General features: G+C 39.0%; 2 protein-coding genes across 2 annotated transcripts in view; one reads left to right on the plus strand and one right to left on the minus strand.

Moving 5' to 3' along the window:
* Nucleotides 1-1,836: 1,836 nt before the first annotated feature.
* On the minus strand, nucleotides 1,837-6,612 carry LOC135248432 (cytochrome c oxidase assembly protein COX11, mitochondrial). Its single transcript, XM_064323080.1, has 5 exons — nucleotides 6,458-6,612; nucleotides 5,384-5,772; nucleotides 4,688-4,843; nucleotides 3,306-3,431; nucleotides 1,837-2,428 (listed from the first exon to the last, which is right to left on the minus strand). Exons 2-5 carry the CDS (start codon nucleotides 5,711-5,713, stop codon nucleotides 2,246-2,248), a joined length of 795 nt encoding a protein of 264 aa, XP_064179150.1. The 5' UTR covers nucleotides 5,714-5,772; nucleotides 6,458-6,612; the 3' UTR covers nucleotides 1,837-2,245.
* Nucleotides 6,613-6,778: 166 nt separating this feature from the next.
* stxbp4 (syntaxin binding protein 4) overlaps nucleotides 6,779-17,415 on the plus strand; it is a 41,480-nt gene continuing 30,843 nt past the window's right edge. The window contains exons 1-6 of the mRNA XM_064323081.1: nucleotides 6,779-7,349; nucleotides 8,667-8,966; nucleotides 15,150-15,223; nucleotides 15,308-15,403; nucleotides 15,498-15,567; nucleotides 15,787-15,861. Of these exons, the coding sequence (XP_064179151.1) occupies nucleotides 8,905-8,966; nucleotides 15,150-15,223; nucleotides 15,308-15,403; nucleotides 15,498-15,567; nucleotides 15,787-15,861 (377 nt within the window). The 5' untranslated portion in view covers nucleotides 6,779-7,349; nucleotides 8,667-8,904. The remainder of the gene's footprint in view (nucleotides 7,350-8,666; nucleotides 8,967-15,149; nucleotides 15,224-15,307; nucleotides 15,404-15,497; nucleotides 15,568-15,786; nucleotides 15,862-17,415) is intronic.

The raw sequence follows: 17,415 nt of genomic DNA on the forward strand, positions 1-17,415 counted from the left end.
GAATTATGAACAAGTCTGAATAAGCTAACTTGCTAAGCTAATTTGATAACTCATATGAATCTGAAAAGACAAATGCACCTGGATTATGAACACCATCCACAAAACTGCAATGACGTCTTTAACAATAATATTGATCGTGTTTGAGTGGACACCAAATAAGGCGAGGTGTAATGAGGTCCTACTCGCGGGAAGCAATGCGTTTTCTTCATCACATTATTACATGCAGTCCGTTGGTCAATTGTTACATAAGAGAGAAAAAACAAGCTCTTGGCGTTGTGTAATGACTAGCAGGCGACATACAGACGTTGTTAGGGCACAGATGAAAAGCAGACGTCTTCATTCAGTACTGTTGATTTCGATTTTTTATTTTTATTTATTTATTTTTAATGACACGTCGATCTGTTTAATTAACCATTTCATTTTATGCGCAACATGCTTTCAGTTACACGAGATCTTAAGCTTTCCTGATTTCTCTTCTGGGACCATTACACACGTTAACATGATCTGCGATCCAGGACCAGTTCAACAAGATCTGCAATCAGTTTTATTCCATTAAAAGGGAATGACGCAATATCACCGATGGTGTTTATGCCTAAAAGAGGACCGAACGCAGTATAGCTTTTTGTTTCATTGCCTTAAGCCTTTGTGCTCATACACTTGCTAATTTGTGTTTATTCTCAGATAATATGACGACATCGATGAGGTATGGAGTGTCATATAAACAAGAGTGCAAATATATTGAGCCATCTTCATTTAACTTCAATTTCCATCCACCTTTCCGTTTTCCTGTTTTTGATGACTTATTATACTATGCGTACTTACATATGCGTACTTACATACATATTTGTAGCGCACCTGGTATGAATGACAAATGTAAACACATTTTTAAAATAAATTCCTACGAGAACTGACAACTCGTCGTCAAAGTCCTTGATCAGAGTTCCACTGCTGCCACCTAGTGTTTCAATGCGGTTACGAGATTCCTTAAACTTGCGCCTAATACTACTTCCACCAAAGCAAATACAGTAGCCTACGCACTACCAATGCATAGCATTAATTAAATTTAGAACGATTCGTTACAACTTCGTAGTTCGAGATTTCCCCAACAGATTTCGCATTAATAGCGATGAAGTCTCAATTAGTCTCAATTCATGTTCAGTATGTCGTTGATGTAGCTAAACATCGTCCAAAGGGAATTCATTTTCAAATACATTTCTTTTTTTGTATAGAACTGTACATTTACTTCCAGATTCAATGTAATATACTGTACATGTTAAAACATCAGGCTGATAATTTCTTGGAGAAAAAAACACCCTTTTACATCATATTTCCTTTTTTTGGTTTTGCACCTTTGTATATGAAATGTGTTATTTTCAGATACAAATTGATTCATTTGATTTCCAGTATCATATCCTTTGCTCTGATTTCACAGGCTGTTTCTCTGCAATGGGCCAATAAAAACAAATTAAGCACAACTAATCAACCCCTTTTTAAAAGAAGCGATGCAAGCTGCTTGGTGGGGGCCTGCTGGCAGAGATAGGCTGATCATTTGTGTAACATGGATTAATTGTACTGGCAGAAAGATAACAGCAGTGTATTAACTTCATTAGTGCCTGTTGCCTTATTCACTGATGGATCCCACAGAGCAATCCACAGAGCAAATACCGCAGGCTTATCAGTACCATTTTGCTTTCATGTTATGGGCCATTTTGCAGAACTCTGCTTACTTTTCTTTCCCCAAACAGATAAAGATAAATAAGGAGTACAATGTACAATATATGCAGGCTTGACAAACATAGATTTTTGCTTTCTGTACAAATAAAACAGCACAGCAGGTTTTCCATACAAATTATTTTATATGACACACTTTTAGCCAGTGGTGTTACATAATTGGACACTGAAATTAAAATATACAATTCACACACTAGTTGTGCATTTACCTGCAGTTGTTGGTGAAAGTAACATTTAATACAGGTAAACTTTAAATATTGTAATTCAATCATTTATCTCACAGGCCAAAATATTCACAACTCGGAAATCTTAGGACCCCAAATAACAGCAACCATCTTAAACTCTTTAATATTCATATATACAGTTATTGGTTGGGCCATTCACCAGTCACAATGTTCTACAACAAGGCAAAGCTGCCATCTGAGACCTGCGGTTCAAATATTACATCAGCCATAAACTGTAAAAAATGTCCTTTGATGGTTTGCGACCACCAGCAATGCTAAATACAGAGCTCTCAGCTGTACCCAGGGATAGGTAGTTTATGTCCTTCCTTAGCTTCGAAAAATGTGTAGGAGAGAGTGATAGTGTCCACCTTCGCCATTCTGGGATCCTCATCAAACTCTGGGTCAATATAAAAGAACACAGGCATGTCCACTTCCTCCTTAGGATTTAACCTCTGCTCTTCAAAGCAGAAGCACTGAGGAAGGACAGACATACATTTTAATGCTAACAATCCAAATTTCATGTTTTGACCACAAGCAAAGCTATCCTAAATTATAGCCATTAAAGCACACATAAATATAACAGATTTTTTACTTTTTTTATTTTACCTGTATCTACCCAGGGTAGGTTCACTGAGCACAGATGCTCTTTTGCAGGAATGCCCTGCTTCACTTCACACTCATACAAATTCACACCTGGGAGCTGCCCAGTAAAACCACAATCCTCTATTGTTGGCCACTGAGCAGCTCCACTGGAGGGAGAGAACACTTTTCTTGCCAATTAAATCAGGGGATGATTAGGTAGCAAGTTTTTGCGAGAGCCAGATCTGGGATTTTAGCTAGGACAACGGGGAACCCCCTACTCTTTGCGAATAGTGTCATGGGATCTTTAATGACCACAGTGATCAGTAAGCACCTGAAGCCACACAGAGAAGTGGAAAATGTATAATAAACAGTGGCATTTGGACTGCACGTGCATGAGTGCTTATAGTCACAATGTATTTAGCAGATATAAAATGGCAAATTACAGACATTTATAATAATCATACCATATTTGATCAACTACAGTTTCAAAGCTTACTTCTACCTTTCTGAGAAGGATGTAGTCTAATAAATCCCATTTTAGCAGTTTGAATAAACTACATGTCCATAATACAACCAGTCTCTTGCAGAGAAGCTGCACTAAGTCAAAGAACACAAGTTTCTTCTAATTTGTATGTGAATGGAACATGGTGCATTTAAGGCAAATCCTGACTTTTTAATGCACCCACTTCCATTAGCCACATTTCCAGCCACAACAGTGGCTGTCTACAATGTCACACCTGTCCTTTCTCTGCATTTCAGTTCTCATACCTGAATTTTGTTGAAGTACTGGCCTGCCTCAAAAGGCACAACGTTATAGGTGGAGATTCCAATCACCGGTTTATCAGTGGGATTTCTAGCTTTATAAAATGCCAGGGCTGTTTCCCCTGGCACCACCTGAAAAATAAAAATGACGATGAGTATCCACTCAGTCAATCATATTTGAAGCCTGCAGTCACCATAATTGATTATGGCATAAAAACTTTAAAGTAGCACTTGCCTGGCACTAAATGATAACCAGCAGCAACTAATTTAGCCAGGCTTATCTGCCATTTTGGTGGCTATTCCCTTGAGCACTGAACCCAAAATGAAAACATACTGAAGGGGTAATGACACTATCATAACTAAAGGGTAGGTCCATACTAAAAACAGCTGTAGTATGGAGCATATGACTGACAGTTAGCCTAAATACAGAAGAACACAGGGGAAGGATATACATTTTTAACTGCCAATAAATCACTGCAAAATACACCTGTATTCAGTGTGGATCTTACTTTTTTACAGTTACATGCACCAAGCTAATAGATGTCAAGCCAAGGGAGTGAGACAGGTTACTCTTCTTGAGGTAACCAACCCACCCAAAGTAACCCCAAAATCAACTATTAAAAACTGCCAGAGCAAAGGACAAAGCTTTGTAATTTCAAAAATAAGCAGACTGTTCCAAAACACATGGGGAGAGTTTTAATTCGTTTATTTAACAGGGAACTTTCACAACATAGTAGTTGCACCAATGTTATATACTGTCTGTTGTAGTGGGATTAGGTTAGGGGTTCCTGATCCATTCTTAGGAAGGATATTGGTACATATAAAATTTAGGGTATTATATTAAATTAATATTATGTAAACCATACCAAGCTAAAATGTCCAATTTGGGGGAAATCAATTAGCTTGATTTCCCCAAGATCAAATTATATTTCAACAAAATAATGTTGCATGAATGCTTATCTTAACGGTTTCTTTTTTTAACATCTTTTTATTTGAGAAAAAAAGTGTACAACAGCTAGCACCAATGTAAAAGTACACAAAATATTCTATATCCCCCATCCCTTTCCTTCCCCTGTACTTAGGCTATACACAGACACCTAAAAAGAGTCACACACAGATCCATGCGCACACAGGTCATTTATAACAAACACATGCACACTCGCTCACAAAAAAAAAAAAAAAATAAGTAGTGAGAGGTATAATTAATGCAAACATAATTAGCCCATGACAAATATATCTTAACTGTGTCTGACTGCAGGACAGATTTCAGAATAATCCAAGATGCTGGGTGTCATGGTGTGTGAAATAACATGGAATGAGTCGGAAGGCTGAGCCTGTTCGCAGCAGGTGAAGATTAAAAAACAAATCACCTCTTATCCAGCACTTACATAGATCTCGGCCTGCTGGGGTCGGAAGTTCCACTGCATGCTGGCATGCACATCAGCGTTAAAGGTGACCTTGATGATGCGGTCTCTGACTGGGGTCATATTTTCAACTTGCTCAGAATCATGGCCAGCAACTGCAGACCCACCAAGTCCTGAAGCCTAAGCCACCAAAAGACACATTCATATCCCAGTGATACATCACAAAATATGGAGCACCGTACAACAGAAGTGCTCCGCTTACTTAAGTTCCTTCCTCACCTTAATCACAATCACAGCGTGTATCACAACATACCACTCGAGTACATCATTAGACTTTACACAGCAGCATGAGGGCTGTACCCAGTTCCAGCTCCTAAACCCTGTGTCATGCATTCTGAACCGCTTATTTTTTTCACTTGCCCCCATGTGGTTGAATTAACTACCTGCAATTATCAGATGAATTCGCTGCTCTTGGCCAAGTAGATGCATGCTCGTCATGTTAATTTTTTTAGCCTGATGCACTACTGGTGCCTTCTTTGGAGGTCAAAAAATAGCCACAATTTTATTTCTACATAGTGTTAGCAAGCAATAACTTTTAAAAATCACAACCACCAATAATAATGAATAAGTGCAATTGTGAGCATGTTATGTAGGTTCCCTTCGCGCTCTTATCAGGAAAGTGTAGGCCTACCTTTTATAAACGTGCGATGACTTACTTACCTGGCAATACAGTCTGTAAAGAGGCACCGCCGCGTAGGACATGCCGATCATCCCAACTCCCGCAGCAGCGATGTATGTAAGGACAGTCCTGTTTCTCTTTCGCCACTCCTCCTGCTGTCGCTCCGTGTGGGGGTTCCTGCGGCCCTTCACCCCCCGAATTTGACTACCCACATTCTGGGGGGGCTTCCTACACAAAATGTGTTTTGCAGAACTGCACAGACTTCTTGAGGGTAGCGGGCTGTAACAGCCCCGACTGCAGATGCAGCCATTTGATAATACAGAGGTCTTTGACCAGTACAGGGACTCACGCAAAAGACGAGGCAGTAGCATAGTCGGTGAGGTTCACATGCAAGTAATAATCCCTGAAATAATCCCAAATCCAAGTTTTCCTTAAAAAAAAGAAAACATTTATGTATTCTGCATATTTTGATATAATACAACAAAGTACAATAATGTTTTGATGTGCAAAATCATGGCTATACAATACGTAAGGAAATGCCATCTAAGCACATACCATGACGTAATGTTACCTTGCTAAACACTGCAAAATGTATCACACAAAAAATATTAAATATTTTCTCTCACATGTGAATATTACACCAGATAGACAGTAGTTACATTAATACAACTGATACTTCAAGGAAATAGTTATTAGCCAGCTACGGTTAAGTTATTTGTAACTTCACAAATCGGCAGACTCGTAGGGACAATTGCTATCCTCAGTAAATTTAAATGAATAGGAATTGGCGTTAAGAACAACTAACGTATTTCACCGAAAGATTAAATGTTGATACGGGTATTTTAAAAAAACTTTCCTAGCAAGCTTCCAAATAGTATTCTATATCCAATGCAGCAATAGTGTAATAACTGATCCATGATCTAATTTTCTTGGAGTTATCGTTAGTTGAAGTTAGTTTCGTAAGGTGACTATGTAACTAGCTCGCTAAAACGTCCAGACAACTCTTGTCCGCTAAGAAATCTAGCAAACTAACATCATGTAGCAATCATTATATTCCTATAAATATACAAATAAAATATAATCGAACAAAAATGTGTTCCACAGCATTAAATTACCTGTGATCCCCGGTATCACCCTTCAAATTTCATACGAAACCCACTTCACAAAAAGTGACGGTCCCTCACTTTAAAACCTCCCAAGCAAACAGACCCATTACCCATTTGGTTCCGCGGTATGACGACTGCAGTGCGGGTTTTTTCCCAACCGGACTTCTGCAATAACCACGCCCCTTAGCTGTTGACGACAGTTCTAAGCCTCTGCGAGGCAGTTTCATTGGACAATGTTCATTCACACAGACGAGAGCGTTGATTGGACAATTCGTCAACAGCAGGAAAACACTAGGCTGTCGAAACGCGATATTTTCTATATGTTCCAAAATTTTTAGGACAAGGGTATACATATATTTTTCTTGATTTGGCTCTTCACAATTTTAGATTTGTAACCAAACAATTCATATGTGATAAATGTATATTCTCAACTTTTATTACAGGGTATTATAAAAATGGTATTTTAATACATTTTGGTTTCACCATGTAGAAATTACAGCACTTTTTATACACAGTCCCCCATTTAAGAGTACCATGATGTTTGGGACAAATGGCTGCGCAGGTGGAGTAGTCAGGCGTGTTAATTTGCTTTTTAAGTACGGGTATATATATATTTCAGAAAATAAATTTGTTTACTGATACGTCTACTGGTTTAGAAAGTTGTACATTCTTGGAGAAGTAAATAGTGGCTTGAACAGGGGCTTTAATTTTTAGTTTTATCAATGGGAGCACAACTATGTGGGGTAGCAATATTGTAACTAAACGCTTTAGCCTATCAGCTTCGTTAACATGTTAGTATACTTTGTTTAACGCGACCAAAGACAAGAGACTACCTCGAAAAAAAGAAGCTCACACACTAGGTAACAACAAACAGCAGAACTGAGGAGCTGCCGCAGCAACAGTAATTAAACTTTAAAAACATTTTTTTTTTTTTAAATATGTCCGGTCATCGATCGGTCTGCGCGAAAATACGTTTCACGAAGCCCTGGAATCTCGTCATAACTGGGCGGCACGGTTTTGGTACAACTGCGTTGCGATTTATAAAAACATAAATGGATATACAGGTCATCTTGATTTAAAATTATTTTCATATTCTGCAGGGTTAGTCCATCACAACCACCTGGCTGGAGACGATAGACTTAGATTCCAAACACAGTAAATACTGACAAAGAGATGGCATTCTGATCTGGAGCTTTTATGTGGTCAGTTTCTGCACAGATCCAGCAACCTACTTTCAGCCTAGCTTTGGCCCAGATCTGTTTGGCACTGGGCTCTGGCTAGAGTCTGGCATGGACCCACAGACAGACAAAATTGTTACGCTTGTTTCTCACCAGCTGACCGAATCTGCCGCAGAGACACAAGCTAGGTAGTGCTATGCAGAATTGCAGGTCTGAAACCAGATGCAGATTGGAGTCTGGTGGCAAAGTGAGGAGTGTAATTTGCTTCAGCTTGTCATCAGGCCTTATTATTTTGGGCAGCCCCAAAAGGTCCTGTAGGGCCAATGGTGAAATGGATAACACATCTGACTCTGGTTCCGGAAGGTTCCAGGTCTGATATGTGATTGCCTTGGCCTTTTTAAAGGCAATGATTAATGGGGTGTGGACAGCACAATTCTGTCTTTATATGTGATTCAGTGAAATCAAATCAAATAATTTTGTGGAACCAATAATGGTATGAGTAATCATCTTGTTTCCAAGAGTTGAAATAATGTGGTTGAACAAAGGCAATATTGCTATCAAGAGTGAGGTTATCAATCAGCGCCATAATTCCTACCAAGAATAAACCAGTCACTGCTCAAGTTCCTGGACAAATGAGCTCTCTGTTAGAGAGGTGCTCTTCTTTCAAATTTCCATGGAGATGATTTCCTTTACAGAGCACTATTTTCATCACTGGTCTCAAAAATAAATTGCCAATTTCCTTTAAACAGGATTTACAATCTGGCCATTATTATTGTGAGCCATGTGCAGGCCTTTATGATACCAAGGCTATGTATGCATCATGCAGTGATCATTTAAACTTAAGTGATGCTTGGATTGGCAAAAAGGGCAAATAATGTTTGATTGAATCCAATATGATGAAATAAACTAGATAATAAACTTCACAATGGCGCACAGAATTGTCTAGTTTACACTGTCTAGGTCTTTGAGAAACTGATAATTAGGGAGTTGAGCCAGATGGATGTTGCGTGTTTCATTTGTTTTTTTCCCTCCTCTCTCAGTTGTGCGTCAAAAGTGTGACAGGAAGCAACAGAGGGCCATGGGGGTGAGGTGACGCTGCCCATGTGACGGATGGTCATCAGGAGAGATTAAAGAGAAACGTAGGCTAGTGTCTGTCACTGTCTGGGTGGATTTCTGTCTCTCTGTTAAAGAGGCTGACCTGGTTTGAACTGTCATCTCTGACAACTGGGTGACTTCATTGCCTTTTTTAATACTTCATCACTTGCCTCCTGTTTTGAGATGCCACTACTGCCACAGACAGAGGAAGCAGAACACTTTGATGGGCTATCCTTGCTTTACTGGTACGTTGTTTCCTTTGCACTTGTTTTCTTGAATGAAAGGAATATTTGTGCTGCAGTTTTGATTTTAGACTATCAGCACATTATCTAGGTAGGTTTTATTTGTCATACCCTATAGGTTTGCTTCATTTTTCGGATTTGAGTATTGTGTGGAATGACAGGCTCATGGCAACACTGAAGAGTGTTGTTAATTTTGCATGTAGTGTTTTTTGTTTCTGGCATATTTTCAATGTTTATCTCTTTCCATGTAGATGTTAAATATATTGTTATTGCTCAGAGCCATTATCATTTAGACAATTGATTACTGTAAAGAAGTTCTATATATCATGTATCAGCATAGTGTATATTTAGACTAATACACACAATTTAGTCACAATTTGTGTGAAAACATGTTACAACTGTTTATTTCATGAGACAGACCTTGGCAATTATTGCATCATGTTTTTAAAATTTCAGTTGCGTGCATTTTTGCTGTGTGTGTCAGTGAGAATAGCATAATTGTTTTAAACAGTTTAATCGATACAAGAGTGCAACAGGGTGCCCAGCATCGGTTTGTGCTTGTTCTATCCATATCCTAACTCAGCAGGTAGTAGGTAAAGAAGATTAGGTGGTATTAAGCGGTCTGTTTAATGCCCTGTTTCTTACAGCGCTTTCCTAACCGTGTAACAGCATAAAGACAGCAAGTCTTTCATTTGAAGTTCAACAAAAAACAGTTTTTTTTCAAATTTCAGAGCAGTTTGGCACACTGTTTTACTAAAAGACTAGTGATTTAATAACGTGACAATGGGAAGCCATGTTTAAGCAGCAATTTTGGGAAAATTGTGCAGAACCATGTATTTCATGATATGCATTGTTGTGGGAATTTTGACCTGAGCATTATTATTATTATTATTATTATTATTGTTGCTGTTGTTGTTGTTGCTGTTGTGCCCTTGATCTAGAAACTTCCACTTTCATTCAACTTAAATTTTTTCTGGAGACAAAACAATATCTATGTATTGTTGGTTTATATATCAGTGAAGCATTGGTTTCACCTATGCTTTGCTGCTCTATGGAATTGATGTTGGTATTCATTTTTGACTAGATGAGAGGGAAAACAGCTGTTTGGGTCTGTGGTACACAAGATTTGACTCATGGGAGGCTGGCTAACAGACTCCAAAAATGGGTTGTGACATGGGTCCTGAGTCAGATGTACTGTTGGTAGCATCAGTGTCACCAGTCATTTAGATGTGAACCCTACACAACCTTGAAGCAGTCATGTTTGATTTGTGAGATTTGTGTGCTTATATTTCTATCACTAGAATGATTCTCGCGAGTCTCTTTACTCTTATAATGAATTGTCATTTGTGCCTTTTCTTCATTTTTTATGTTTGTTATCACATAAAAGAATGTTTTGGAGAAATTGTCAAATATTCAGAGTCTAAATAGTCAAGTCAACCAATGATTTGTTTCACTGTACTTCACACAATATTCAACTCAATGAGTCTTTGACATGTTGAGATATAGTGATTATATTTTTAACGAAGATTGTGGCTGTTTGGTGACATTTGTGAAGTGAAAGTAGGGATAATAATATACAGTGAGCTCCATAATGTTTAGGACAAAGACATATTTTTTTCTTGATTTGACTCTATACTATACAATTTTAGATTTGAAATCCTTTGAAATTCACATGTGGTTCAAGGGCACATTCTCAGCTTTTATTTAAGGGTATGTTTATTTATATATATTGTGGTTCCACCACATAAAAATTGCAGCACTTTTTATACATAATCCCCCCATTTCAGGGCATCATTTTGGGACAAAAGGCTTCACAGGTGACTCTGATTAGTCAGGTGAGTTCAATTACTTTCTTGGTGCAGGACAGGTTTAAGAGAGTTTTAATATCTAGTCTTTATTCTTGATTTTTGATTGCCTTTGGAGTCTGTTATTGGCATTTGTCAACATGAGGACCAGGGTTGTGCTAATGAAGGAAGCCATTATGAGGCTGAGAAATAAGAAAAAAACAGTCAGAGACATAGATCAAACCTACCACTAGTAAGCTCAGTAACAACTAAAGGCCTGGTAGGCTAAGGAAGACATCTGCAGTTAATGACAGAAGAATTCTCACTTTAATAAAGAAAAACCCCACAAACAGCTGCCAGACAGATCAGAAACAGCCTTCAGGAGGCAGGCCTGGATGTGTCAGTGCCTATGGTTCACTAAAGACATCACAAAGAGAAATACAGAGGTTATGCTGCAAGATGCAAACCACTAGATGGCCACCAAAACAAGCACCTAAAAGAGCCTGCAGTGTTCTTGTGGGAAAAGGTCTTGTGGACAGATGAGGTCAAGATTCACTTGTATCAGAGTGATAGATATAGATATATTTCCAAAAGTATGTGGATGCCCCTTCTAATTAATTGCTTTGGCTATTCCAGCCACACCCATTGCTAATAGGTGCATAAAATCAAGCATACAGCCATGCAATCTCCAATGACAAACATTGGCAGTAGAATGGGCCATACAGAAGAGCTCAGTGACTTTCAACATGGCACTGTCATAGGATGACACCTTTCCAACAAGTCATTTTGTCAAATTTCTGCCCTACTATAGCTGCCCCAATCAACTGTGAGTGCTGTTATTGTAAAGTGGAAATGTACAGGAGCAACAACAGCTCAGCCGCAAAGCAGTAGGCTACAGAATGGAACCACTGAATGCTGAAGCGTGGCTTGCATAAAATCATCTGTCCTCGGTTGCAACACTCACTACGGTGTTTCAAACTACCTCTGGAAACAACGTCAGCACAAGAACTGTTAGTCAATAGCTTCATGAAATGGGTTTCCATGGCCGAGCATCAGCTGAAGTGGTGTAAAGCATACTGGCATCACTATCTGACAGTCTGACAAACGAATCTGGGCATGGCGGAATGCATAATGCAAAATGTACTGGCCTGAATAGAGCCAACTGTAAAGTTTGGTGGAGGATGAATAATGGTCTGGGGCTGTTTTTCTTGGTTTGGACTAGGCCTCTCAGTTCTAGTGAAGGGAAATCTTAATGCTACAGCATACAAAGACATTCTAGAGAATTGTGTGCTTCCTACTTTGTGGTAACAGTTTGGGGAAGGCCCTTTCCTGTTTCAGCATGACAATTCTCCTGTGCAAGGCAAAGTAAAGCAAGGTCTATAAAAAAAATAATTTTCTGAGTTTGGTGGGGAAGAACTTGACTGGCCTGCACAGAGCCTTGACCTCTACCCCATCAAACACCTTTGGGGTGAATTGGAATGCCACCTGCGAGCCAGGCTTTATGCCCAACATCAGTTCCCAACCTCACTAAAACTCTTGTGGCTGAATGGAAGCAAATCCCCACAGCCATGTTTCAAAACCTATGGGAAAGCCATCCCAGAAGAGTGGAGGCTGTTACCACAGCAAAGTTGGTCCAGCTCCATATTAATTCCCATGATTTTGGAATGAGATGCTCAACAAGTACATATGGGTGTGATGTTCAGGTGTCCACATACTTTTTCGCCTTTACCTCTAGGTGCCTTTTTCAGCATAATATATTTTAATATCTGTTGCAAGGTCTTTGTCTTTTATATCTATATCATTTATATACTTTGGTGTTCTAATATGAAATGCTTTTTTTTGTCAATCTAAGCTGGGGAGACCAAAGGTTTGTGTGCACAGTGCATTGTGATTTAAGTGGGTAAATGTGGCAGGTGTCTGGTAAATGTGGCCTTCGTACTGACCAGAGCATTGGTCTTGTTGACTTCATAACAAGAGCAAGAGGAGCCTATGTGCCAAAAATTAAACATGTCTGTTTGGTAAGAGGTTGGCTTACTAGGATATCATTACTAATGGGACATTTATGAGTAAGCCAGTATTGGGGCAGGGAACCCTCTTGACCATGCAGATATTAATATTTCATAGTACTTTTGAGGACAAAATTCTGCAGGAGGTGCTATCTCTTAGATGTGGCAGTAAATCAAGGCTTAACTCTGATGTACAGTAGTAATTTAATATCCCATTAGTAAGGTGAAAACCTCTTTGGTCTGGCAGCATTCCTGACCTGGCTCTCTCTGTCTGGCGGCCTGATTATTAAGTCTGAGTAACTAATTGAATCCTTGATCTCTCTACTACAAATTATGTGATGTTAGCCTGTTGCTTACAAAGCATCTGTGCACTAGGGCAGAGCTACCAAATTAGAGGCAAACTAGGTAAGCTATGAAATGAATTAATTCAGCTAATGGGGGAAAATCATTTAAGCTTATTTACCTGACCTTTGTTTGTTAATAATGTAAAATAATAAAAAGAAGGTTTCAGGGTAACTAAGCAGAGCAGCCAGGTTAGTTTACCTTTTTCAAGGAATTAACTGCAGATATACTGCAGATCTGAATTGAGAAAAAAAACAATCACTGGGTGCTCATATAAAACAGTATAAGAAAAGATCATCAATCTCCAGAGACCAGGAAAAAGGTGCTAATTGAATTAAAGAGCAAAGACATGTGGAAGAAAGACAAGGAAGGGTGCCACAGTGCAGAAAGAGCGAAACTGGGCTTACTTCAGTGCCGTTCGAGGTACTCCCTCTGTAAGAAGAAAAAAGTCTCTGATATAATTTGCCATATCAGAGAGAAATGTTAAAACCAGTCCCATGCTATGTTAAAAAGTGCTGTAATTTCTACATGGTAAAACCAAAATTTATGAAAAATATCCTTTAATAGAAGTTGAGGATCTGCACTTTAACCACATGTGAATTTTCAAAAATCTAAAATACAGTGCAAAATAATGAAATAATATGTCTTTGTCCCAAACATTATGGATCTCACTATATAAATGAACTTTATTTTTGAACAGTTTTACACCGTTAACTTTTTTATTATTCAATTATTTTGATCTAAATTGCAACCATTATATTTATTGAATACATTATTTTATATATACAGGTTTGATGATGGTATGATGTGTGTGACTGTGTGACTGTATTCATATCCTAAAAAGTGTTGCCAGATTACAGACTAATTAGTTTTAGATGTATTGCCCAACTAAAGCCACATGCTTTACTCTGCACAATATATTTCTGCACATTCCTTTGCAGTGACATGTCTCTGAAAAATATAAAATTATAAGACAGTATTGTCTGTAATCTCAATTCAGCAAGGACTTTCCCATCATTATATTAATTATGTAATAGTACATATACCAGCAATATTGCTGATGGGTGAAAAAAAACAGGAGAAAAACATCTAACTGTGATCTCATAGCTCTTATAAAACATGCTCACATTCTGAAAAGGACATGTTTGTGTATTCCTAATGTGTGTGTGTGTGTGTGCGTGTGCATGTGCGTGTGCGTGTGAGTGTGGTTGTGCATGTGTGCGTGTCCGTGTACTTTCCAGAGTGCTTGTGACAGTGAATGTCCTAGTTCATGATACAGCTTTTGTATTTTGTCTTGTCTGTTGAGTGGATTACAGTAATTGCAAGAGACATCTACCTATTCAGGAAGATGTATAGCAACACATTTTTTTTAAACCATGGCAGCGTGGCATTTTTTTATATTATTCCTTTTCTAAAAAAGAAAAAAAAGAAAAAGAAACCCACCGGACTATCTTCTGGAGATTATCCAGATCTTCTTTACAGTTTATACTGTAGCTTAAGTCAGATTAACTCTTTTATCCAGAATGATCTGCACTGTTGTTTAGAGAACTGAGCCTTTCCCAGTACTGCATGTTGCTTTACCAGCAGAACTGCCATGCAGTGCAAATGCCTTTAGTCACTGAATGAACAAGGTGCCTGATTTGATATCTGCCAGCTCTGTTGTTTATACTCTACTGTCACAAGTGACATTGTTTGCTTAGTAAGGGCAATTTGTGACAAATGGCAATAACACCAAACATTGTTTTTTTGTCTCACCTCTCAAAGTTGGCAAATGCATTTATCCTAAAGCTAACAGAAATGTCTTGCTGACAAAATTCAGGAGTCTCCAGAGAGACTTCAGAGAAAAAATCAGTCAGATCCATTGTACAACTGATCCATATAAGTTTCATGCTGGAAAAAAAAAAATTAGTCATTAGTTTGAACCTCTATTAGAGTGAACTCCCTTTTCACTTAAAAGTTCAGAGATTTTTGAAAAATTATATTGGGTTGGACAGTGCATAATTTTTTTTGTAAAGTAACTGCAGTTAAATCACTGAATGTGTTTTGTTTTCCAGGACTCTAATGGGGCCTCACGGCATCAATCGTGCTGTGCAGAGGATGGAGTTCTCAGACTGCAGAAAGGGCCTGGGTAAGTGGTGCTCCCATCCAGTACTTGGAGGCAAAATGCTTCCGTTGCTACTTTTTATTCCACCCCTTCATTTCCTTCATCCAGGTGTGAAAATCATTGGAGGCTACCGGGAACTGACAGGTGAAGAGTATGGAGTATTCATTAAAAGGGTCTTACCTGGAGGGGTGGCAGCTCTGGATGGTATGTTATATTAGTGTTTCCCTTATGCAACATATGCCATGTGCTTTCCTCACATTTTATTAGCAATTAAGGATGCACGCATTTTGTTTTTCAGGGCGACTTAAATCCGCCGATCTCCTTTTGGATGTCAATAACATAAGTTTATGTGGGGTTACAACTGAAAGGTAAACATTAATTCTACTTGGTCGCAATAGTAGATGAGCATGGAAAGATGAATTTTTTCAAAAAATATTTTTTGTCTGCAAATTTCTTTTAATGGAATTCTGGTTTTTTATCTGTCTCCGTGGGTGGATTCCCAGGACAGTCTGTCTGTGCAAGCTCACTGCTTGGTTCCCCCACCCCCCCAGCCCTCGTATGTATCAAAAATAAATCTCTTTCTCTAGGGCAGTGGAGATTCTCCGCATGGCATCGGCCACCAATCACATGTCCCTCCTGATTGTACGTGATGATGAATCCAGGTAAGGGCTGGTTTAGTGTGGTGTAAGTGAGCCATCACACCACAATTTACAATTTAGTCATTTAGCAGGTGCATTTAGTCGAATTTACTTAAAAAACCTGCAATTCATATGGCATGTAAACACTACCAGAGTTGGGGATTTGTTTCATTTGCCTCAAGACCTGTGAGATGAAGGAAAGGAAGTGTTTTTTTTTTAATTATCTGATAGAAATGTAGTCTGAAAAGGTGAATTTTTAGGCATTTTTTTTAAAAACAGCCACTAAACCTTCCAGTCCTGATTGATTGGGGAAGGCCATTCCACCATTGAGGGCTGAGGGCAGTGAAGAGGTGGGGCGATGAAGAGTGGCTGCCAGGGGCTTCTAGATGAGACAGCCAGCTGGTGAGAGGATTCTGAATGGAGAGGGCTGGTTGGAGTGTATTGTGTAATTACTATCTGAAGTTAGGAAGGACTGTACAATTTGCAGCTTGTTATGCCATAGTGGGAGAGCTGAAATGAAATGGGGCAGCCACTGGACGCAAGTGAAGGGTATTCAAAGTGGTATGGCATGTGTGGATTTAGGCTGTTTGAAGACCAGATGGGAAACAACGTTCTGGACCAGGTGTAGTAGCCTGTGGACAGAGGCTGGTATGGCAACCAGCAAGGCATTACAGTAGTTCAGATGAGAGATTACAAGGGCTGTACAAGTAGATGTGTAGCCTCTTGGTTAGGGAATGGTTGGTGTAAAGGGAAACCCAGCAGGACTGGGTGGTTATAGCAATGTGTTTCAAGGTTGAACCAAGATTCTTAGCTAACTGGCTGGGAGACACTATGGAGCCATAAACATCAATTCACGGGGAACCCTTTGCCAGGATGAACAGAAGTTCCGTCATCCCCAGATTGAATTTCAGGTAGTGGGTAGGCACCCAGGCTGCAATGCCAGGTATTCAGGCTTATGTGCCAGAACTTGCATGCTGGAGGGAGGAAAGAGTTAGTTAAACGTGATCAACATAGCAATGATATGAAATGCTGTGAGCAGAGATAACTGGATGAAGTGATTTTGAAACAATACCAGGTTAAAAGCTAGTATATGGCTGGACCTAACACACGTGATCCGGCCGACCAATGGTGTAACTTCATCACTCAGTCAGTCAGTCACTCACTCACTCACAGACATTCGCATTTGTAGGGCTGGCCATCCGTATTATTTGTTTTCAACATTAGCTTTCTTTCTTTCATCATAGAAAAACAGCCACATCAGTATGGCTGCCATGAATGAATGCTATTGTTGATTAACATCCTTATCTTTTTATAGCCTGAATAATGGTATGCCACTTTATTTATTTTGATAAATAAACACATATATTTGCAAATCTGAATACTTGAAAGGGAAGGTTGTACTTGAGTAAATCAGAAATGAGAACCTTTGCAAATAAGTTAGCATTAGGTTGTCCGGCAAACTTAAATATTCTTGTGTGTGTCTTGGAAATGCTTGGCTAAAAGCTGTCTGGTTATCTGAGCTTTAGATGCTTACATCAGGTTTCTTAAGTGTGTTTGTCAAATGTATAAAGAAGACCG

The sequence above is a fragment of the Anguilla rostrata genome, chromosome 2, assembly GCF_018555375.3.
Source record: "Anguilla rostrata isolate EN2019 chromosome 2, ASM1855537v3, whole genome shotgun sequence".
Classification (NCBI taxonomy): Eukaryota; Metazoa; Chordata; class Actinopteri; order Anguilliformes; family Anguillidae; genus Anguilla; species Anguilla rostrata.

Bases quoted from the DNA above. Each gene is read 5' to 3' on its own strand.
- LOC135248432 (XM_064323080.1), bottom strand. From the start codon at position 5,713: ATGCTACTGCCTCGTCTTTTGCGTGAGTCCCTGTACTGGTCAAAGACC. The intron at 3,432-4,687 runs GTAAGTGCTGGA...TTTATTTTTCAG, and splicing joins CCCAGCAGGCCGAGATCTAT to GTGGTGCCAGGGGAAACAGC. The intron at 2,429-3,305 runs GTATGAGAACTG...GTCCTTCCTCAG, and splicing joins AGTACTTCAACAAAATTCAG to TGCTTCTGCTTTGAAGAGCA.